Here is a 24403-nt window from a genome sequence, read left to right on the forward strand (position 1 = left end):
TATCTTCTTCAGATGTGATCCCAATTTTTGCTCTATTGTCACTTAGATTGCCTTGAGGAGATTTGCCAGATCAATTCAGCAACCAAAACAAGTTCATCAGATTCTTCCTTAACCCTCGTATAACTCTTACACATAATTCGATATATTTTATCCACAATTAAACTCGTGTTAAGTGTTATCCTGTCATTCGTCATTTCCCCGTTAGTGGAATAATAAACTGTGGATACTTTAAAGATTATTATTCTGCAGTTTGATCCAATAAATATGAAATCTGCACTTAAAAACTACGAGAAGCATATGTATTTACCTCAAGGCTTTTCTAACGAAAGCCACATTATCACTCTTTTGAAGGAGAGCGTAAAAACGTTTGTCTGGTACATGCATAGGTTGGGACTCGTGATCTTATAACACCAATAAACAATTATGATGGAATTTTTTTGTATAGAATTACATTGTTATGGCTCAATGCGGAATAAAATTCTACATGCAATACAGTAATTACCTGAAAATAGCCATTTTTGGAATTGCATTACTCTGGCTCTAAAGTACTGATTTTATGACTCGTTTAAACTTACTTTGCAATCTTATTTTTAGAGTTAATCCTTAAGCAACTCTTCAAACCATAAAATCTCAACAACAAAAAAAAAAAAAAAAAAAGGTTTTATTCAGTGAAGTTTCAGCTCTAAAAAAAGTTATGATTTTTTCCCCAGAAAACAATTAGCGATTTTTTTAGTAACAAAACTACGTCTTTTCTCGTTCATGCTTCTCAAATTGTAGTCCGAACGTTTTTCAGGAAACATTGCGAAGTCTTTTTTTTTTAATCCGTTTCATGAAGTTAAAATGTTTTAATGAGGAAAACCTATTTAATTAAGGCATAAAATTTTCCCTTCCTTTTTTTTTTCTTTTTGAATAAAACGGCAATGCCAAAGAAACATTTTCAATATTTCTCATCTTTGTATTTGAAGGGAAAAAGTTACGTTTTACCACGGCATAAATATTTCTCGTGTATATCATTTAAATGGTATAAAATAGGCACTTTAAGAAAAAAAATATATAAAACTGCTAGTTCTTTTAATAGACTTTCAACGAATCGGGCAAAAACTGTGCCGTAAAAATAGTACAATTATTTCACGGTACTGACTTCTACGTGAAGCAATTTATTAATGTACTTTTTAACCAACTCAAGTACCTCTTAAAAGCTTTAACAGTTTTTATCTCAAAAGTTAAAGAAAATTTTAACGGTTATGGTTCATAGTTGCCATTAGTTTTGATTAAACTTTTTAACATGTTACATCGAACTATAATAACAATATAGGTGCCGTTGACAAAGCATGATGATTGCATATTTGTGAGATATTGAACCTTAAAGCAGTTTTGAACGTTTTCATGATCTTTTGTTTTGAAAGATTGCACGAAAGATAAGGCTTTCTCTTAACTTTTTTGCTGTGCAATTACATCATTTTTAGAACGAAATATGTGTAATGTAAAATGCATTTTACAAAAACTTAACTGTACATCCGTTTTTCATTTAACTAATTTTTGTTTTAATATCCATTTCTTTCATTTGGAAGTTTATTTTGAAATAGTGCTAAAATTATGTTTAAATTTCAAGCGTTGAAAATTGCACTCGTGTTAACAAAAGGAAATGAAAGGTTTCTCTAAAATGAGAAAAAGAAAAAAAAAAGAACCCACAGAATAGTAACATGGTAAGAAATAAAAGTTTGTATTTTATAATTTAAAAACAATACATACCTGCACAGCACGTAAGTAAATGAATAAAATACTTGCAATTAGTTTACAATAAATATTATAGACCAAGAAATAAAAAAGACAAGTGTGTCATGGGCCATTCCACGGAAAAGTCAACCCTTTGTTCCGCATGTGACGGCTCATATATTTCATTAAAAAGTAATACAGTCGACTCCCGCATCCGACTTACGCGAAATAACTATAACGCAATTTTTTCACCAGTAAAGAATGTTAGACCTAACGCGAATTCCTGGTGCAACACGAAAATTTTCGGAAAAGGAATCATGGTGTGTAAGTATCGGCTTTGATATTGGCTACTAAATTTTTCTTTTCGTGAATGTACCTTTATCCTTTTAACATCACTGAGAGCGGGACTTCCCACACCGTTGCTTATACAAATAACTACTTCTCATTTTTCATTTATTTTTTTCATTCTAAATGAAAGTTGATGAAACACCTAAGAGCGCTGTTTCATCTTAAGTTTGTGAAGATAGAAAGAAAAAGAGAAAGTTTCTGACTATTGAAGAAAGGCTAAAGTTTATATGCTTGAACAACTATATAAAATGCGTCGAAGACAGCACGGCAATTAGGTATGAGTGAATCTTCCATTTGTACAGTTAAAAGTCAAAACCAGGAAATCCGTAAAAGTTTACCGAGTAGTATCTAAGCAAAATGCAAAAGTTATGAAAATGGAAGCTGCTCTCGTATTGTAAATTTAAGAAATCATTAAGAGGGGTTTTGTCATAGATGGAAACGTTATAAACGAACTAGTGAAGCAACTGTTTTGCATTTTAACAATATATAAGAATAACGGTTTAATCACACAACACACATCTTAATTTTCTTAAGTTACAATTATCATTACTGGATCTACTGTTCATTACAACTATAGTGCATTTGTTTTTGTTACTACATACTGTAAACTGTACGTACCGTAGTGGCTTATTTTATGTCTTTCTTTCCGATTAATCATTGATTTTGTGCATCGTAGCAGTATTTTCTGTAGAATAAAACATTATTTTAAAAAAAAATACAAATAAAAACTCAGTTTTTTTTTTTTTTTTTGTAATAAACAGTAATGTATAGTTAAGAAATGGTTTTTAACAGTTTGAGGTGGTGTTCAGAAGTGTCTAAAATAATCGGGTATGTTTATAAAAGTTTTTACACATACCCTTTTCCACAACGCGAAATTTCAACTTACGCGAGTGGTCTTGGAACGCATCCCTCGCGTAAGTCAGGACTCGACTGTACTTTAAAAGGGTAATGACGAATGTTTTTGCTTAAGAAATCACATAAGTTTGCAATTTGTTCAGCAGAAAAAGTTTTTCATTAATGTTTTAAAGTATTATTTTAAATGAAATATGTGAGGCGTCACGTGTGGGACAAAATGACCTTTTTCCGTGGAATGACCCTCATGTAATTTATTCCGCAATGAAGCAAATTTGCACATCGTTAATTCAGTGTAAAACTCCAAAAACTAATACTGATATCATTTTATGTATGTTATCCTGAAAGATTTGAAATTAAAAAATATATATACATATTATTAATAAAAACATTTAACAGCGACGGAAGATTTTCTTCAGGGAAAAAACACTTATAAAATATACTGGTCTTTAAAATTACGAGAATTTTCAGATTTGGTTGACTATCTTCAAAGCTACAGAACAGACTATACCAATATCCAGACAACACGCAACGATGCGAATGTGACAAATATGCATTTAAGATTTTCCTTTATCTATAACTTTCCTGTGATTCGTAACCTCAATCCATCATTTTAACGTTTGTGGCTACTCATTTTTTGCTCGTAAGAAGTTCAACGAGGAGGGTGAGCAAATAAAACGTAAATTTTTTCATGCACCCTTACAAAACTTATTCTCTACTGATTCCGACCCCCACACAGATAAAAGTTTGCCTATTTATGACTCAATGAATGTTTTGCCGCTCACCCTGTTTATGACTAGTGGTCAAAGGAGTCTGACAGCGATGGGGAAGTCCCGGGTTCGAATCTCTGCTCGGGCGTGGATGTACTTTATCTCTCGTGTCCTTTTCCTTCCCTTGTGTGAATGTGCTGTGAATGGTTTCCTACCCTATAAACGGGTCCTAATGGCATTTGTGTACTGTAGAAGTCGGACTTTAAACCAAATTAAGGTACAGTTGGAAAAGAGAAGAAGCGCACCCCAAATTGCCAGCCTAGCTGGCACACAACAACAATGACTTTATTTTTCATTTAAAATAGGAGTTTTACATTTCGTCCCGTTATTTTTCTTGAAATTCAACAAAACGCTTAGTTGTGAATGCCAGCGTATACTAATGTATTTCCAAAAATGCTCATTGAAATTCATCGACACAGAATTTACGAATGTCGGACTATACTACGCGACCATCCATTTAAAATGCTTCTTGAACAAAATATTTATTGATAATATTTCTCTATACGTAAAAGTAGACAGCAATAAAGTGAATGATTCTATGAATTATTTTACCTCTCATTCCCCCCCCCCCCAAATAACTGATAAAGAGTTGCAAAATTAATGTTTATTATTCTAATTGCTATTTTATTTTGCAGGAACTTGAAAAAGATCTGAGACTGCATAAATCTACGACCTTAAATTTGGTAGAGATGTATTATCTTCAGAGAATGAATGACCAAGTAAGCAGATGTTTCTGAATTTAGATGGGAACAGCTCTCTCTCTCTTAACTAGCGTTTATACGAATGAAAATTCACTTATAAAGACATTTCATTTCGCTATTTAGATACTCTATCAAAGGTAAAAAATCTCAAATAAATCTTAAAAATTCACTTATCAAATTGTATCTCTAAATGAACTGTCTGGCCTACTTTTAGTTTATGACACCAGTACTTGTCATTAACACAAATAATATGCTCCAGTAAAAGTTCAACAAGCTTGAAGAGATTAGAAATAGCGTAAAGAATAGATTTCGGAAATCATGTTAAAAATTATTCGGTGAAACGGTGAGAGGTTACAATGTATAATATTGAACTTAATATAATGGCATCAATGATAATATCACACGAATAATAGTACATAACAGCCGATAGTAATTTCAGAAAATACAGGCAATGTAATTTTTAAGTTTGCTTTCACTTGACATGTTCATGTCCACATAAGGGTACACTGTAGGGGAGGCTGGCCCAAAGCGAGTAGGTTTACGAAGAATGCTCGAAAATTGTAGTTTTTGGATTTTTATCGCAATAATTTCTGTTTTATTTCCTAGCAGGGTTCTTGAACTTCAAAATAAAAAGTGATTTTTGTATTATTTCAAACCCAATATTTATTTATTACCAAACTTTACAAGCATTTGAAAAACCCGCTTTGTCTACCAGGAAGCCCATAGCGTGTAAGCTTAAATAATTGTGTTTTGGTACATTTGCCAGTCAAATATGAAGTTGTAAATGATTAAAATAGTTGACTAGCTACCTATCATTATAAAAAAAATATATATAAAACAGTTGTACCCAACGAGACTCCCCGCCCTGCTCTAGCCGAAGCCTTTTCAATGAACTAGTATAAAAGAGTTGTATATATCCAATTTAAGTCAGCACATTTTTTTATAAAACAAAGAAATAACTGATTAAATTAACTGCTGACAAATTAATTGCCATCCTAAAAAAATAACTTTTTAAAGTTATACTAATCTTATTTATATTGAAAATCTAAGTCAGCACACGAGTCGAGAAATTATAAATAAATATATGATTATATCCTATACCAGCTGTTCTCGAATGCACGTTTTTATTTCAATAATTATAACCTTAAATTAAAAAAAGGAACAAACGAAATGACTATCGCAGTTTGTAGGTGGATGGTGCCAGAATAACGTAATATTATTGACAATAAAAAAAAAATAAGCTGGTCTTCAACTAATCACAAGTTACAAAACTTCATTTTTTGTTAGAAATGTAGCATTTTTTTAAATTTTTTATTTTAAGCCTGGTTGCTCCATGCCGCTTCACTGCTGCTTCGTTGGGACTGATTAAAACTCGGTGGTGTTCATGTAAACACGACATACGTATGCATCGCCGCTTACACACCATGGGGAGGGGGCATACGAAGGCCTACCCGCTTCGGGCGACCTACCCGCATTGGGCTACCCTCCACTATTCGTCATCAAAAATAAATATAATAATAAAAATATTACGGAAATGTATTTTCAAATGCTGATAACTATGCGTTATACTTTGCAGGTCCAATTGACAGCTACTAAATTTGGCTGTTTGTCTGTGAATGCTTATTACGATGACTCGAAGGAAGCGATTTGTATTCAAGGTAAGTAAGCTTTATTGATAAATTGAAGGACTCGGGGCAGAAATGTGACAAGCCACAAGGAGTGACTTTTCGATCAAAATGTTTGTTTCTCTTAACTAAAATCGCAATAAACATGACAATGGATTATGTCATCTGGAGAAAAACATATCTGGTTTTAGTATTGCAGAATATAGAATGTATATTCTAATAAAATATAATAAATATTTGTAGAATTATTTATATATATAAAAATATTTGTAGAATTTTTCAAAAGTTGGAAATTGACCTACTGAAAAATTCACGTCATGTGACATACCACATTCTTGTCCCGAGCCCTTCAATTGAACAAAACAACATGAGTGTTAATTAAATACGTAGAATGCTATCAAAAACATTTGTGTCGTTCATCCCAAAAGTGGTCTATCTCTAATATTTTTAAAATGCTCATTTGTTTGCTAAATAGTATCACATTTAGTTACACCAAAGACCTTAGCTCAGTATCGGCAAATTTTTCATTTTTGATTTTATAGCAAATTTTGTCTTCTATTGTTCTTTAACTTTATTGTACAGGATTGTTTATTTGGTTTCCGCTGAAAAAATAAAGCAAGAAAAAAATACTTCCAAATGTCAACATTTCCCAATTGTTAAATGGTATCCAAACCGCGTTTCGTCAAATATCTCAAAAACTCATTCTGCAGATACACTGCGCTATACTTTCCTACGGCAGTATCTCTTTTAGTATAAAAACAAAGCACTTTTCGAAAGTTAATGACTAATAATAGTTGAACTTGTATTTTTTCTCACGAAAAAATTTACAACGGGCTTTATATAACAAGGCATAGTAAAATCACTTCCAAGGAGATACACCACTTTAACAATGAACGACACACTCGATGCTAAGTTAAAAGTTTGTGTCTGTCTGTGTGTGTGTGTATTTTTATGTACTACAGTAAACTCCCGATTATCCCCGAGCGATTATCTGCGAGTCAATCAACAATCCAAGAACATGTATTTTCAAAGCAAATAGCAAATATCAATCAATGTTTTATTTATTTTTTATTTTTTATTTCTTTTGTCGAAAAGTGTAAATGTAAGCTTTTTTTTCTTCATTTGCTTGTTGATTTATTGATTGCGTTTTCTTCCCCATCGACCATCGTACATACACTTGTTCTTTATTGATATTAAGCTCATTTGTACAAAAATACGAAACATTTTTACTGTTCTGGGTATATTTTCGCTGTTTGTAGAAAACACTATGCATCAATATAGCAAAGTTTTTGAGGAAGAACAATTTTTACCTTATTAGTCCCTCATTTTAGTCTTTTTGCAGTTTATCCGCGATTTTTTTTTTTTTTTTTTTTTGAATCCGCGATGCTTCTGCCACCCAATGCCGTGGATAATCGGGTATTTGCTGTATATATAGTATTTATATAGATCAAGATTTGTTGGATTTCAAATTACATTCTCTGATCTTTATTGTGAATTATATATATTACCTTTTCGTTGATTATACTCATAGTCAAATCTTAAGTAGTTCTAATTTTAAATTCCACAAACTCCCCTTTACTTTATAGCAAACTCAACTAGTGTTTTATTCCTGCAGTTTCGTTACTTTATTACTTGAAAAAGAAATGTTCAATTTGTAATACTGATTACTATGAATGTTTTTATTGTTTTCTGATTGAGTATGCGTGTGTGACCTTATTTTTGCATTTTAACGTTCTTCAACGCAGATTTTATGCTGCGTAAAAAAAAAAAGGTTGAAGAATATTTCTGTTCAAAGATTAATATTTAAGATGTAGGGAGAGATCTTATAATTTATATTGATAACATATGACATTAATAATGTTTTATTAATATTTTACAGTTATCAGTGCCAATAACCTCCTGCCGTGCGACCCGAATGGTAAGCTCAATACTTCTTTTTTTTTTGCATTTTATTTAAAATGAGGAGAAACTAGGGTAATGACGCTCTGCGGACAGTCCCGCTTACCCAAAGATCTCAAAATAAAATAGAATCAAAAACTCGCGATTACACCTAATATCGCTGTAAATTTATATTATGTAGGGTAAAGGCACCAGTAGTAGACAAGGGTCCAGTAACAGACAGCCATAAGTTTGGATTTAAATAATAAGAATTTTAGGCGAGTAAAACTGATGTTGCTGTAGCACGTGAGTACAGTGCAACCATCTAGTGTTATCAGAGTGAATTTTGTGAAACAGTTGATATTTATAAGGCAGTGGTGGAAGATTAGGAACAGCCGTCATGAGGTCAGCTGGTGTTTCATGTTCATTTAAATTTAATAATGTTTTAGTTCTAAAAATGAGAAATTTTGCACATTTTGAAGAGAGAAATAGAATTTTATCCCTTACTCATCCTTTCCTCATCCTATCTGTTACTGGGTGTCATCAGAATTTTTCGACATCTGTTACTGGGGTCGGACCTTTTTTCGAAATTGAGCTATAAAAATAGAATTAACTAATTCAGAGGATCTAGAAGCAGCCAAAAGTTAGATGAGATGCAGTAGCATGAGAGAAAGGTAGCTTAAAAAGTCTACACGTAATAGTATGTATTAAAAAGTTCAGAAAATTGAGTTAAATTGAGAGCGATGTCTTAAGCATGTCTGCTACTGATACCGTTACTCTATACAGTCCTTGTCGGAAGAAAGGTGTTTTTGTGATCTCACGTAATGAATCTGCGGTTGTTTTATTATAAAATTCAACAGAATCTAATTTGCTGCTAATTTTACACTCTTATTTTCAAAAGATAATTTATTCATCACAGCTGTTAAGTTCATACGATAAGTAGCTCTCCGTTCATGCTCTGATTTATTTTTGTAGTGCTTTGTTACGCCAATTATAATGCATTCAAGTCCAAAATGGCGAGGAAAGGTAATGGCCCTCACATCGGCTGGTGAGTTACTGCCGTGTGCAGGTAAACGGCAGTATCTGCAGAAATGAGTTTTCGAGATATTTGAAGAAACGCGTTTCGGATTCAATGCAAACAATAGGGAAATGTTGGAATTAGACGTCTTTTTCGCGCCTTTTTTTCAGCGGAAACCAAATAAGCGAGCTTGTACAATAAAGATAACGTACAATAGATGACAAAAATGCAAAAAAATGAAAAATGAAAAATCTGCAGTTACTGCCCTTTACCTGCACACGGTAGAGTATATGTTACCAGGGAGGACTCAGTGATTGAAATCAGCTTACATTGTTGAGTCTTATCTTTGTGATGGCATTTCTGATGATTCAAATGATTTGCTTCCAATTAAATAGGATATATAGTCAGAAATCTGCTGTTTTTGTTAAAAATTCGGGATAGATAACGTGATTTCGTTTATTCAATGTATGGAAAATGGTCGCATATGCCCTCTTGCATGGGTCACCCTCATATGCACGGATGTTCAATTACTGGTTTGTAATTTTCTTTCCTTTTCCCATGTTATCTTAAAATTTTTATTTTATATGTGCTCTGGCCGGTGGGATTCATCTTAGTATAAGGTACGACCCTCGTGTACAAAAAGGTTGGACACCACTGCTGTTCGAAATAAAAAATATTTTTATTCATACATTTTAATGTAAAACACAAAAGTGGCCAAAAAAGAAGTTAGACTCGTCTTGCACCTAGGTTTTTCAATTTAATCTAAATCTTTGTCATTTAACATTTTCTTACATTAACACATTTGCAGCTTGTATTTGCTCCTACTTTTGATATTTTCAACAAAAAAAAAAATCCATACACCAGCAGAAAGTATAAACAATCACAATTTTAATGAAGTATTATGTAAACGCTTAATGTATACTAGCTTTAGTTTAAGATTTTTTTTTCAATAGTCACTTTTCGCGCAAAATGTTCAGTTGAAGCTAAAATTTTAAAACAGTTGAAGTAGAATTAATTTGTTACGTATGTTTAGTTTGTATAGAATGGATAATTTTATTTCACCTTCTCATTTGACTGTTTTTTTCTTCCAGGTCTTAGCGATCCGTTCGTAATTATAGAGCTTGTTCCGAAACATTTGTTTCCAAACGCAAGCCCACATAGGACCAAGACGATCATGAAAACACTAACTCCAGTCTTCAATGAATACTTCGAATGGTTTGTAAAGTGTTCTTCTGGTCTTTCAGTAGTTCTAGAATATCTAATCATTGGAAGAATGATAAATTTAAATGTCTGAAGCTTTAATTATACAAAAATTCTTAACCATATTTCATAACATGCAACATATAACAATGTTTAGCTACAGCTGCGACCAAGCTTCGTTAGTATTGAATTTGCATTCAGTAAATCCATATGAAAATATTAATGCTCGATATTCAAAAAAAGCTTTATTCCTAAGTTCCTCAGGTGAGACTACGTGTCTAAACTTTTCACGACGATCATTTCATGTCCAGCTTATACTACTAACGATGAAACAAACGATGATCTCACTTGAATTAGTACTTTCTCCAGGAAAAAAAAAGGATTCAAAAGTACTTCGAGTTTTCACCTAATTACACGTTAGATGCTTAAAAAAAATGTGCTGTCATTTTTAGAATTTACATACAAAGTAGTGGTGACATTGAGTTGGGAAAAACTACATTGGGTAATATTCACGTCGTCGTTTTTGAATATTGTACCACAATATTCAAATGTAAGTGCATCCACTATTTGATTCAAATAAATACAACTTATCCAAAAAATAATCGATAATTTGGGGAAATAAACTCGAAGCTGTTTACTGACATTGAAAATGCATTATATCAAAATAATATCAACATTGTTTTTCAAAAGCAAACAAAGCCTTAAATGTAAAATTTACTTTACTTTATTTTATTATATATTTATCAATTTGTTATTTATAACGGTACGCTAAACATCGCTGTAGCTGTGACACGGAGAGATGGCGGATAAACTGGAAGCGGAAGCAGATCTTTCATTTTGTAATAGGTTGAATCTAAGAGGATGTGCAAGCAATAAAAACTTTTGCTTGCGCGTTCTCGCTTATCCTACCTATTACTAAATGAAGTGGTCTGTTTCCACTTCCAACTCATCTGCCATCTTTCCATAACGTAACTATACCAGCACTTCAAGGAGAAGATGATTGAAATTGACGTTAAGTGATGAAACGAAAATAAATGATTCATAAATGCTATGCAGCAAGCGAAAAAGGCATGTCGAGACTTTCTGAACGCCTACATTGAGTAGTTTGACATCAGGATGTCAAATAAATTTGGAGCCTGGAACTTGTTACTAAACGGTAACACTATGTAAAACGGATAAATAAAATTTCAGAGAAATTCAGAGCGATTGCGTAAGCGTGGTCTGAGTAGTGCCACTTTATAGGATGAGTTTGCCGTGTAAAGAGAATGACTACAGACTCCATTGAAAAAAGAAAAATATTTATTATAGAAATAACACATTTTTTATGAGATATCACTATAATTTTTGGTGAACAAAGAAAGTCATATACAAACAAGTCATTCTGAGATTAGAACGAGGACGGTTAGCTGTCGTGGGAGAAGATTGTCTATCGTGACGTTGAAGTTCGTAAGGAAACACCTCAACAGTGATGCGAGGACGGAAGCAGTAGATTGAGAATCACCGGACTCAATCCAGCAGTGAACCATATAATATTAGGTCATCATAAAGCGACATATACCTTTCATGCTTATGTGCCATTCAGCACCATCTCATCAGTTGGAACAGCATTGGAGTAAGTTATGTCGTTGCCTGCTTTCACTGTTCGCCATACCAGTGTTGCCAGATGGTCAAACCCAGATTTCCCCAATTCCCTTTTAACTTTTCCCCAAAAAGCGATGTTTTCTATCAAAATTCCCCAAATTCAAAAATTATTTTTTCACTAATATTTTCATAAAATGAATCGACTTCCTCTGATATTTTTGTCTCTTGAAAATTTTTTTTTCCCCAAATAGCCAAATTTTATTATAAAATTCCCCAACTTTTTTTTTCTTCCCATTTTTTTTTTTTTGTCTTCTTTATCTTTTTTATCTTTACTAATAATAAAGCTGAAAGTCTCTCTGTCCGGATCTCTCTCTCTCTCTCTCTGTCAGGATCTCTGTGACACGCATAACACCTAGACTGTTCGACCGATTTTCATGAAATTTGGCAAAGAATTAGTTTGTAGCTTGGGATTGTGCACCATTAAACGATTTTTCGAAAATTCGATTTTGTTCTTTTTTTATTCCAATTTCAAGAACATTTTCCTGAGCAAAATTATCATAAGATGGACGACTAAATTACCAAGTTATCATAATGTGGAACCGTAACGTGGGCAAGCCAATTGGCGAGACATTCATCATGCATTATTTGTAAATATACAGGGGAATCAAAGTAACTTTTAATTTTCTACTACGGGAAAAGCCGTGCGGGTGCCACTAGTCATAAATACAAGTGCATGACCGAGAAATAAGAAATAACCGAGTATTTTTTTTTTCTACTCGCATTCACTACTCCGCTACCGTATGTACATTTTAAATATGATTTTTATATATATTTATCCAAGAACATTCTTCATGACACTTATTTTTGCCTGTTTCTCGTATCAACTTGTTACTCATGCAGAACTATTAATGCGAATTCCGTAGCATAATATTCCACATAATGCGAAATGCGAATTCCATAAAGTTGAGCAATGCTAAATCAACGCTGTTAGATACAAACAATGTCACTACCAGATGTCAAGTCGCGAATTTAAATACAAAAAAAAAAAATTCCCGAGGTTTTTTTCCCCAGGTTTTCCCCAAGAAAAAAAATTTTCCCCAAAGAATGCCCCTCAAAACCCATTTTCCCAAAATTTCCGCAGAGAGCACCAGATTTCCCCAAAATGGGGAAATTTCCCCCAATCTGGCAACACTGCGCCCTACTATGTCATGCATGTACGGACTCCTTTTTGCTACACTTCCTTGAAACTAAACCACTGACGACACCGACTAGAAAGAACTCGACAACACAGACATTGGCGTACATATTGACAACTAATCGTCTGGCGAGTCTCGATTAAATTTTGGCTACAATGACGGCAGAGTTCGGTTAGACTTGATAATGGTGAACATCATCTTCCATCCTTTAGAATGCATTTTTGAGTGGGATACAGGACGAGTACCAGGCGTAATGGTCTAAGAGGAAATTGTGTATCTTGCATGATTTTATCTGCTAAGAATTTCAGGTACCCACAATAGCAGCAATTACATCATGGAAGTTGTCGATCCAAAAATTGTACCATTGTTTTGACGAATCCCCTGGAACTGGATTCCAGCAGAATCATGCCCGTCAACCTGTTTCTAGGAAAGTTTAAGATATCTTCTTGAAACAATAGATTTCACTTTGTTCTTCTCCTACAGACTTGATAACTGATTTATTCCTAAAAAACAATGAGCTTGGAAAAAGTTGCCAAACGTCACAGATATCATACTTGAAAACAACCGGTACATTTGAAATCTTTGAATCAGTTAGACCATCATTAATCATTCTTCATGACCAATTTCTTCATAACAGAGGAATTTGATGCTATCGGAGAATGCTCAACGATAACGAACAGTGACAATAGACAACCCCCCCCCCCCATTTCGATGGTTTAAACAAATTTTAATATCCATAGACAAATACACTTCTATTATAGTACGTACGTCTTTTTCTGGTTAAACCACGATTATGAATTTAAATGTCTCTAAGCACTGGAAACTGTATATGATCACAACTCATAGTTTTACTTCATCGAGCAGTTTCAGTAAATCTTTACAAAAATTTGTACTTTTCCTTCCTCATAAAAAGTGATAGTTCGAGGGAGGGGGGTATTTTGCCATAAATTGTAAATGAATGACAAATAAATTTAAAATCAAACTTTATGTAAAAGTTATTTGTTATTTATCTTTTTCTTATTTAGTTTTTATAGGAGCTTCACTTTTTAAGACGAAAGAAAAAGGTTGTAACGTTTCTGATATGATTATTTTCAATGTTCCCTAAGGAAACTCGAGAAGGAAAAGGTGGAAAACAGCATCGGTGCTATAAACTTTATCGTCATGGATTACGATTACATGAGGCCGAATGATTTTGAAGGGGAAGCATACATCCCTTTGAGTTTACTACCAGGTTGTAGCTCACAACGTGTTCCTGCACCCGTGACTCTTCTTCTTATGTCTCCGAACCCAAAAAGTAAGTTTTAAAAATGTTGCTTTGTTTACAAATGGTAAATTTCCATACTGGGTCACTCTATCGTGACGAACGTGACATTCAGACTCTTTTTTGCTACGTAACAAGAAATTTTAGGGTTTAATAATTATTTGCGTAGCGTTTTGCTAAACTTTATGAAAGAAAAAAGTAGTAGTAATACTTCGTACAAGAAAAAACATTATAAATCACATCAATTGGTTTTTAAAGCTAAATTTCTATGTTCTGACTAACATAACACATTTGCAGCCTAGAACATTGATATGAAATTCAACTCTCAAATTCTCTAAACTTTAGGAATATATTATTACAGAAACAACATATCGCATAGATTTCATTTCTGAAGTTTAGCTTTCATGCATAATAATACATATTTTTGCACATTACGTAACGGAAATGAATAATTGTTCAAAATATGAAGAGTGACAAACGGAACTTTGAAGATTAAGCATTTTAGAAAAATACTAGTTCAATATAGTTAGACAGGTACCGTAAAGTGGGGCTACTTGAACCCGAAATTTCATACTTTTTGCGAGTTTTACACTGAATGCTTTGTTAAACGTATAATGTGAACTGATAACCTTGTTTTTACCACTTTTCAGACCTTCTGCTACCACCTAAAACCTTTTCTAAACAACAAATTTTAACACTTTATGATAGATAGATACCTTCTGCTACCAACTAAAACCTTTTCTAAACAACAAATTTTAACACTTTATGATAGATAGATACCTTCTGCTACCAACTAAAACCTTTTCTAAACAACAAATTTTAACACAGATAGATAGATAGATAGATAAATGTTGTTCTGTTCAAACTTTGTAAATTGGAAAGTTAAAAAAATTCAATAAACTACCAAGTGTTTGAACCGTTTTGTTGAAAAAAATAAGCAAAAAGAAAATGTTTTAAGCTGCTTGGTGTCAGAATGCGTATATTTATTACACCTTGATTTATCTAATGCCCACTGAGCAGTTGTTTTATTAACTATTTCCCCCCCCCCCGTACTTGATGGTTTGTTCCTTCAGCCATAATCAAAGGATAAAAAGCGTCCTCAGATATTAAGTGTAAAAAACTAACTACAAATCAAGAACAAACAGCAAATCCCGCTGCAACATCCCCCATATAAAAACGAATAAAACAATCGAAAGGGCCTTTAATTTCTCAACCGTTAGTGCTAGATGTAAACTTCTAATTGCAAAAATGTTCAAAATCAGATGCAGAGTTAAGATATTGAAAGTTTGAAGCAAAAATAAAAATTAGTCAAAAAATACAAAATTTAACTTTTTATACGGGCTCTAGGTCCCCTAACTAATATTTAGAGAAATAATATCCATTCAAAACTATTACTGACACAAAAAACTTGACATTTGTGCGACCAAAACTCAAGGAGATGGTCCAATTCAAAGTTTTAAGGGACTATACAGACGATGAGATTGGAACTTATCGCTGTTTCAGAAGAATGACAGGTCGTCACAGTCAAGAAAAGCAAGGTACAGTCGGATCCCGACTTACGCGAGGGATACGTTCCAAGACTCCTCGCGTAAGTCGAAATTTCGCATTGTGGAAAAGTGTTGTGTATATGATTTTTTTTTATTAACATACCGAATCATTTTAGACATTTTAATATGTTTTCGACCATTTTTTGACTATATATTACCGTTTCTTACATAAAAAACTGAAGTTTTACCGTATTTTAAAAAAAGCTGCATCATTCAACGTAAAATACTGTTACGATGCACAATATCAATGATCAATGGGAGAGAGAGACATAAAAATAAAACAGTACGATGCATACTGTATGAATTAATAATAAAGCACTGCGCTGTAAGAGTTATTATACAGTAGATACAATAAGTTACATTTATAACTTAAAAATTGAAGATGATGATTTATGCTGTGCAATCTTTGATCGTCATCTATATATATATATATAAATCTCATGTCACGATGTTTGTTCGGGGTAAACTCCGAAACTACTGAACCGATTTTTATCAAATTTCATACGTATGTGTAATTTGGTCCAACTTAAAAGATAGGATGGTTTTTATAATTTTTTATTGCAAATAAAATGTTTATAATACATTAATAATGTGCATTGATTGTTTGGTTTTGTAAATCCTTACTAGATGGCGCTGTAAGTTAATTCATCCTCAAATATTTTATTCTTATGTTGACTAAAATTCACAAATGGTACTATGTTACGGATATTGATGGTTATTAACACTATCACCGTAGAAAGGAGGAGTATAGAGGCCAAACTTTACAATCTAAATGTCAAATTCTACAAATAAAGTTGAAATTGATAAGCAGTGGGTAGTTCCATACTCACCACTGCTTTTAAAAACGTATGAGGCTCATATAAATGTCGAGTTTTGCAGTTCCGTGAAATACATTAAATACTGTGTCAAATACGTCATTAAAGGTCCTTTTTAGGTCGCATGTGAGGTACGAGATATGGACAAGATTGTCGAAATATCACAGTGAGCGATGAGTGGTTATACAAACAGCAACGAAGCTATCTCGCATAATTTAGATTCCATGTATACGAAAGAGATCCTTATGTACAGCATCTTGCAGTACATCTTGAAAACGGTCACCGAGTATATTTTACCGAAGATATTTTCTACGAAGAGTACTTGAACCACCAAAAACGATTCTGATTTTATTTTTTTTTTTACATTTTCAAAAACCTAATGTGTATGGCCCAATTCTCAGAAATAAAATTATTTACGAATGTTCCACGCTATTTTACATGCACTGTAAAAAAAATCCGAAATGTCACTGATTATTTCCGTGAAACATGTTGGAATTTCACAGGTCCTCAACAATTTTATTTGAAAATCAAGTATCTGGGTCAAAAAGTTTCCCGAATTGCTACAAACGTCATGAATGCAGACTTCTCACTGTTGCGAAAAATATTTTTAGCTCCCAGTTTAAAGATTAACTGAGCGCATTTATTAAGTGTATCCGCTTCGGGTGAGTTACGTTTCGGCTGCATTTCCTAAGCTCCGAGAGAGAGTGAATGAACCTCTGGATTCCGTAGCTTTGAAGGAATCGCAGACCACCCACGCAGCGTGGTACTTGCTTACAAGTATGTCTTACCTTTCGCAATGCTTGCAACATTATTGTTGGAGCTTTCTTGGAAAAGTAGACAGGTGTCAAGCTTTGTGCTCAACTTACCAACGTTTTTTCTGAAGGTCCAGCGACATGAACGGCTTTTAGCCTGGGATAGTACTGAATACTTAAAAAAAATTCCAGGACAATTTCAGGAAGGTTAAAGAATTTTAGTGATGAATTGACTTTAATACCTGAGTCATGGACCGTCCAGATTAACGTGACTCCCAATAGGAGCAAGTGAGTCTATGGATTCCGTAACTTTCCAAGACTAACAAGCAAGTAGAATTCTTTAAGCACACTTGCAAGTCTTTCTTAGTAGTGGCTATGGTTGCGACAATGCTTTTGGTACTTTCTTGGTGAGTCGAAAAATGTGCCAAGCTATTACTTTTAATATTACTTCGGTTCTCTTTAAAGGTTTCAGCGAAATGATTGTCTCGAATCGGAGAGGTTTTGGAATTGTTCAGAAAGACTTCAGGATAATTTTAGGAAGGTTTTTGACTTTTAATGGGGTACGTTCCTATCTTTTTGCAAGATATGTTACTGGCAGAAATTGGGCGTATTCGCTGCCCATTATTTTTCAGGACGTTTCTTAATTGTTTTTACAGTGTTGAATAAAATCAAAATAAATCACGGAAGCCACTCAAACAAAGAACGCAACATTCATGAGTCTAGGGCGTAATTTAAAAAAAAAAACCAAGACAAAACTCCATCCAAAACAAAACTGTGCATCCAAAACAAAGTGAATGTTGTTTTTGAATTTGTTTTCGTTTAACATTCCCGAACAGACGGGAATATTTGCGGACCGTTAATTGTCGAGTGTTTAATACATATATCACGATGCATTTCGTGAATTGTAATTATTGGTAGCACACAATCATTGGGAGTTGCATTTTCTAAAGCAGGTTTTGCATAATGAGAAACAGTATTCGTCAACCGTTTAAGATAATTTTCACGACATAATGTCCAACACAATCATCATTTCTGTGGGGAAACTATATAAGTTTTATGCTTGAAGATGTGCTTCATAGAGTTAAACAAACACATCCATGTCCAAATCTAGATTTTACACCAAAAATGTATAATAAAGCTTTCGTGTGGATTGAAGATTTTTTGCATTTCAATTTCAAATTTGGTTTTTAGTCATTATGGTGTGATATCACCTGATCAATTGGTCACCTACTTAGTTGACGCTGATTTGCAACGAGAAAAAACAGTGAAATTACGCTGTCATATCTACGATTATTGTGAATAATGAGCCATTACTGACAGCTGAAAAAAAAAATCATAATCAGATTGTGCTGACCGTTGATGCTGAACAAGACTATACAGTTGTCGATGAAAACAAAGACGTAAACATTCCAACTGAATTTTTAAATTTCCTAGATGCACCAGGAATGTCACTAGACGATTTCCGGTTGAAAATTACCAATTATTCTTTTTCACAGTTTAAACCCACCTAGATTATGCAACGGTACACGTTTTTTCATCAAAATTTCAACAACTTTGACGGAAAAGTTCAAAGAATAAATTTTTCGGTTGCCATGTAATCCATTAATAGCGTCATAATTTTCAAACACATTTGGTAGGCTTCAATTTCCGATTTGTTTAGCTTTTGAACAGACCATAAATAGATCTCAAGACCAAACAATGTCTACTTTCGGTTTGGACTTGAAACATACATATTTCTCTCAATGGCAACCATATATCGCCTACTCACAAGTGGGAAAGCTATCATACCTTTCGTATTAGCAAAAGACAGGTTAAGAAAGAATATTGTGCAGAACTTAGTGCTTAAATAATTTTCAGTTTTCAAATAATAAAAACAATAGATAGAAGTCAATGTTAACTACCTCATTTATAAAATTTAATTTTTATATGTTTTTAATTTAGTTAATGTATTTTGTAAAGAAGTTATTGATTATAAAGTATAGAGAAATCTGAGATAAATAAAATGTAGTGTACATTCTAAAAGTGTATGTTGGTTTGTGCTTAATTTTTACGTTCCGATATTTTACAATCAGTTTCGATATTTACTATCATGTTATTTTGTTTTTATTTTTGATTTAAGTCATACTTGCAAAATTTACTATGCGTAAGTATAGTGCTTTTACCTTTGAAAATTTAGTCAGTACTCACTAAAATCAATAAGTACTTAATTCAGCCTAACACTCACATTATCAATCTCATGTTTTAAATTCGGCTACAATATTTTAAGCATTACTAAAAATATTAATTAGATTCTATCAAAATATTGAGTTAATCTAACTACTTCTCGCCACAGCAACGCGTGGCTGGGTCAGCTAGTTCTAATGTATTTTTTAATGCAGTAGCTTTGCATTTACTTTTATAACCTTTACATCTATGGTAACACCCCTCTTTCAGAGTCTCTATAATCTACAATTCCAATTTCATACTGTTTGTATTTTGCTTAAACACTACTCTGTGAGCTTCATATTAAAACTAAGGTCTGTACATACGGATTGCTTTCTCTTGACTTACTCCATACCTAATTGTCAAGCTACCTTCGACCCACTTTCTAGTTGTTAAAGCGTATCAAGAATCTTTACTTTTTCTTAAATTGTCTCGGCTTTCTTCCTAACTTTCGCTTTTTGTTTCTATCTTCAAGCTTTAGATGAAACAGCGTGCCTAGGTGCCACAGTATTTCACTACCTTTCATATTTAGAATAAATAAATGAAAAAATATGATGAATGGTGATACATACACACTAATAAAGCTATGTTTATAGTGTGGTGTGTGGGAACTTGCGCAGTTACTGATGCTGAAAGGATGAAAGTACATTCAGGAAGTCAATGTTTAGTAAGCTATAACAAAGCCGAAACTTAGCATCACGATTTCTTTCTAAATACTTACGCGTTGAGAGCGAGAAATTCGCTTTAGCTCTAAAATTCGTGGCTCCTGAGAAAATTGCGCTATAGCCATTTCGCGTAAATCGGATTGCGTTGTAGCGGGAGTCGACTGTATTTATATTTTTCATTGCTATTCAAAAATAAATGCAAATATTATGCCGTGATGCGCAGAAACACACTACAAAACCTCGAACAATTTGCCAAACCGCACTCTATGCGCACATATCATTTTGAACACTGCTATATTTCCCCCCAAAAGGTGTTATTGACGGCGAGTGAAAAGTGGTGTAAGTAATGAAACGCTGCGTTTCAAATCTCGGTGAATATTTGTCGTACTAATTTCAAACTTTTTGTGTTGGAATTATTTTTCAATAGAGATTATTTCCCTGAATATAAGTTAAAGGACCTGGGGCCCGTATAAAAAGTTAAATTTTGTGTTTTTTACATCATTTTTATTTTTACTTTAAACTTTCAATATCTTAACTCTGCATCTGATTTTGAACATTTTTGCAATTGGAAGTATACATCTAGGACTAACGGTTGCGAAAATAAAGGTCTAGCAGGTTAAAACGGAACACCCAGTTTTATCATCTAAGTTGCAGCCATCTTCTAATTAGCTTAATATAGAGAAAGCTAAATTAGATAGTTCAATGCCATCTAACGTGACATTTTACTGGCTCATTTCCATTATTATCCGTAAAAAAGGTAGTACACTTCATCAAGCGCCCAAAAGATAAGCACTAAAATTAAGAAAATTAATTTTTAGGTTTTTCATATAATCAGCACATTTTTTCTATTTATTGCTTATTTGGTTCTCTGAAAAATGGAGGCAAATAATGTTCGAGAATTTCTTTCAGATGACATCTTGAAAGCCTTGGTAAGCAGAAGCTACGACAGACCTGCAGCCGATCTGATTCGTCAGGAGAAACTGAAGCATTCGTGATCTGTTTGCCGGCTTTCTGTTTAAAATATATATTCAGTGTTCGTTTAAGTCATGGTCTTCGTGAACGTACTGAACATATTATTCATTGACTGTCGTGTTGTGTCTGTGATGTTGACCAGATGTTCCGAAAGATTGCATGTGTTTGTCAAATAAAGAGGGTAACTTATTTTAACTGAAAATGATTTCAACTTGAAATGGTCTTATGAATTCATTATAGACCTGTCATTGGAGTTTTTTTTTTTTTTTTATATACATAAAATTCATCGGTTGTTAAAACTATGTTATACTTTAAACAAATTCGAAATTTAATATAAAATTCTTTTGGTTTATAAAAACACTATTATTTTTCAATTTAATTTAGCTAAATTAATTTCTGTGTTAACAGATTAACAGAGAAAGAATACCTTACCCTCCATTTTTAAAAAACGTCTTCTCCATTGGTTTAAATACATATTTTTTTTAAGTATTAAGTTTTTTTTAATAAAAGTTTTTCTTAATAAAACTCTTCGGTTAATAAATTCATGTTATAATTTGAAGAAATTTGAAATTTAAAAAAAAATTATTTTGGTTTATGAAAACACGATTATTTTTTCAATTTAATTTAGCTAAATTAATTTTTGTGCTAACAGATTAACAAAAAGCATATCTTACTCTCCATTTTTAAGATACGTCTTCTCCATTGGTGGAACTACATAAATTCTGAGAATTGAAAGTTCGTAAGTGATTTGACCAAGCTTATCTGATATTCTTTTATACATACATATATACATATATATATAAATATACTATACATATAATAAAACAGCATTCCGCTGGTTAGCAATGTGTGATGATGGATGGGTGCTAAGAAAAAATTTTAAAACGAAAGAAGCTTTATCACTAACAATTATGGGAAACCACAGAGTGATGGTAAACCTGCTGTTTTATTAATGTATGACAATTTGTGTACGTGAAAGAAAAAATAAAGAAATGTCTATCGAACTATTTATGTGATAAGATTTTTCATTGTGTATTCGTTGAGCATTCATTTCCATGGAAACTTAAATATTGTTTTTCCTTAATCATTCAACATTTGCTCTTGTGTTTAATATTTGTTAGAATAATGTATTAATATTAATGTATCCGACATATAAAAAAATGAAAAATAATATAAAATAAATTATGGATCTAGTTTTTACCTAGCTATAAGCAGTATTTGTTCCTGACCGAACAAGTATACGCCTTACATAAGAGCAAGTTGGTGGTTTATTGAGCAAAATTAATTCAGATCTCTCTTAACAATAATTCTCAGAAAATTTTTAGAAAATAATCGATGTGTCCCCCCCCCCCCGAATGCAAATTTTATAACATTAATTGCTCCGAATGAGATTAAGTTGGTCATTTTTCGTTTTTATGTGTGAAAGGTGGTGTTGCACGATTGTCCGAATAACGTAAACTGTTTAAAACTTCAGATATCTGAAAGGTTTATTTCGATTTTATTAAATTTAATTTCTGTTCATAAACTATTTTGATGGCATCATGGACAAATATCGTTGGAGTTAGAGATTCGACTACTAGCTGAGACACTGCATGGTCGAAGTATGCAGAAATGCAACTACAGTGTATCATTATGTAAGTTAAAAAAAGGAGTGGGTAGTTGATATATACGCATTATATTTACTGTTACTTTTTAATGCAAAGGCAAGGGCATTTTAAAAGGCGTGCATAGTAAATACATCTACTATAAAATTCGATAATCATTTATTGTATCCAAAGTACCAAAGTCACTTTTAAACTTCAAGTTTGTTGCTCATGATGTCATCCTATAATACTGTTATGAACAGAAATTTTTATATTGATAATAAGTGTGTGAGTTTCCGTTGATCACAAAATTGAAAAAAATTCGGTAAGTATTAAGTAGCAGGGAATGTGGGGCAAAGTGAAATAGTTAAGATAGCTTACCTTTTTCAAAATGAACAAATCGGAAATTGGTTTTGAAAATAACAATACAAAAAGCAAAAACAATATATTTTGTATCAAAACTTGAATTGAAACATTTTTATTTTCGGCAGTAATGTGTGCCTTCAAAAAAAAAGTGGAAACGTAACTTGTTTTCATGGAGCAAAGTGCAACATTTTTCAAAGGTGATATTTTCTATTCGAATATGAAAAATATTTTTGACCAAATGAACGAGTGAATAAAAGAATAAATGAATACATGAAAAGATAATGATACAATAAAAAATAATTGACAAGCATGTGAGAAAAAATAAATGAGTGAAAAAAATAGTGAATGAATAAGAAAGAATGAATGAATAAATAAGGGTATTATTAAGGAAAAGAATGTAAAGGAATTAATAAATAAATCCGTACGTAAGTGAGTTAATAAATGGTTGAATAAGTAAATGAAATGAACTATATTTCACTTTGCTCAGCATGCACTTATTTATTCACATTATTGTACAAAACACTCAAAATACAGATAAGCTTAATGTAAAATAAATAATTACTGCACTTAATATTAGTAGGTGTCTATCAATATTTAAAAGGTTAGTATCAGGAATTTTATCATTTTAATAATTTGCAGCAAAATTTTACAATATGAGTATTCATTGCATTAAATTGCTTGCAATCTGATGTATTTTCTTCCTGACTGGAATAGACTACATTTACAAGGCTACATTGTTAGTATATTACCAAATGGGTGCCGCTAAAAACAGACTAATTCATCATTTCACTTTTCCCCACATTCCCCTACAATCTTTTTCAGTTTTGCAATAACTTTTGACGAAATGTGTGCTAGAGCTGAATGTGATACATCTTGCAGTTGTTAATAGGAAAAAGATTTCTGTTTTTATGAAAAAGAGGTTTTAAATACCGTTATCAGAAAGTCAAGTAGCATGTTTCGCATAGTGCTGGTGGTATATCACACAGAAAAATTTGCAGCAAATTTTTAACATAGATTCTTTGTGAAAAACTAAAGCAATGCTTTCTTTTTTAATGTTTAAGTAATAAAACAAACTGCTGTTTTTTAATACAACAGTATTGAAACAACGTGATTAAAACATCCATTTTTAATCAGCGCATTTGTTTAATGGTAACATGGTAAGGAAGTACGTTTTCGTTTTTTTCAGTTTATTATTTTTTCTGGAAAAAACTGACCCTGTTTTAAAGTAAAAACTGGTTAAATTCCTTCTCCTTTCATACGTACAGTTATTGTTATACTGTCAACGCTCTTAAATTGCAGAATTATTGGTGTTTAAGTTTATTTAATCGCATTGAAAGAAAAGGACTAACTTCAAA

General features: G+C 32.5%; 1 protein-coding gene across 1 annotated transcript in view; it reads left to right on the forward strand.

The window, feature by feature from the left end:
• LOC129231056 (BAI1-associated protein 3-like) overlaps positions 1-24403 on the forward strand; it is a 196343-nt gene that overhangs the window by 157723 nt on the left and 14217 nt on the right. The window contains exons 27-31 of the mRNA XM_054865304.1: positions 4322-4405; positions 5964-6045; positions 7892-7930; positions 10000-10123; positions 13992-14179. Coding sequence (XP_054721279.1) covers positions 4322-4405; positions 5964-6045; positions 7892-7930; positions 10000-10123; positions 13992-14179 — 517 coding nt within the window. The remainder of the gene's footprint in view (positions 1-4321; positions 4406-5963; positions 6046-7891; positions 7931-9999; positions 10124-13991; positions 14180-24403) is intronic.

This window comes from Uloborus diversus, chromosome 10 (assembly GCF_026930045.1).
Source record: "Uloborus diversus isolate 005 chromosome 10, Udiv.v.3.1, whole genome shotgun sequence".
NCBI lineage: Eukaryota > Metazoa > Arthropoda > Arachnida > Araneae > Uloboridae > Uloborus > Uloborus diversus.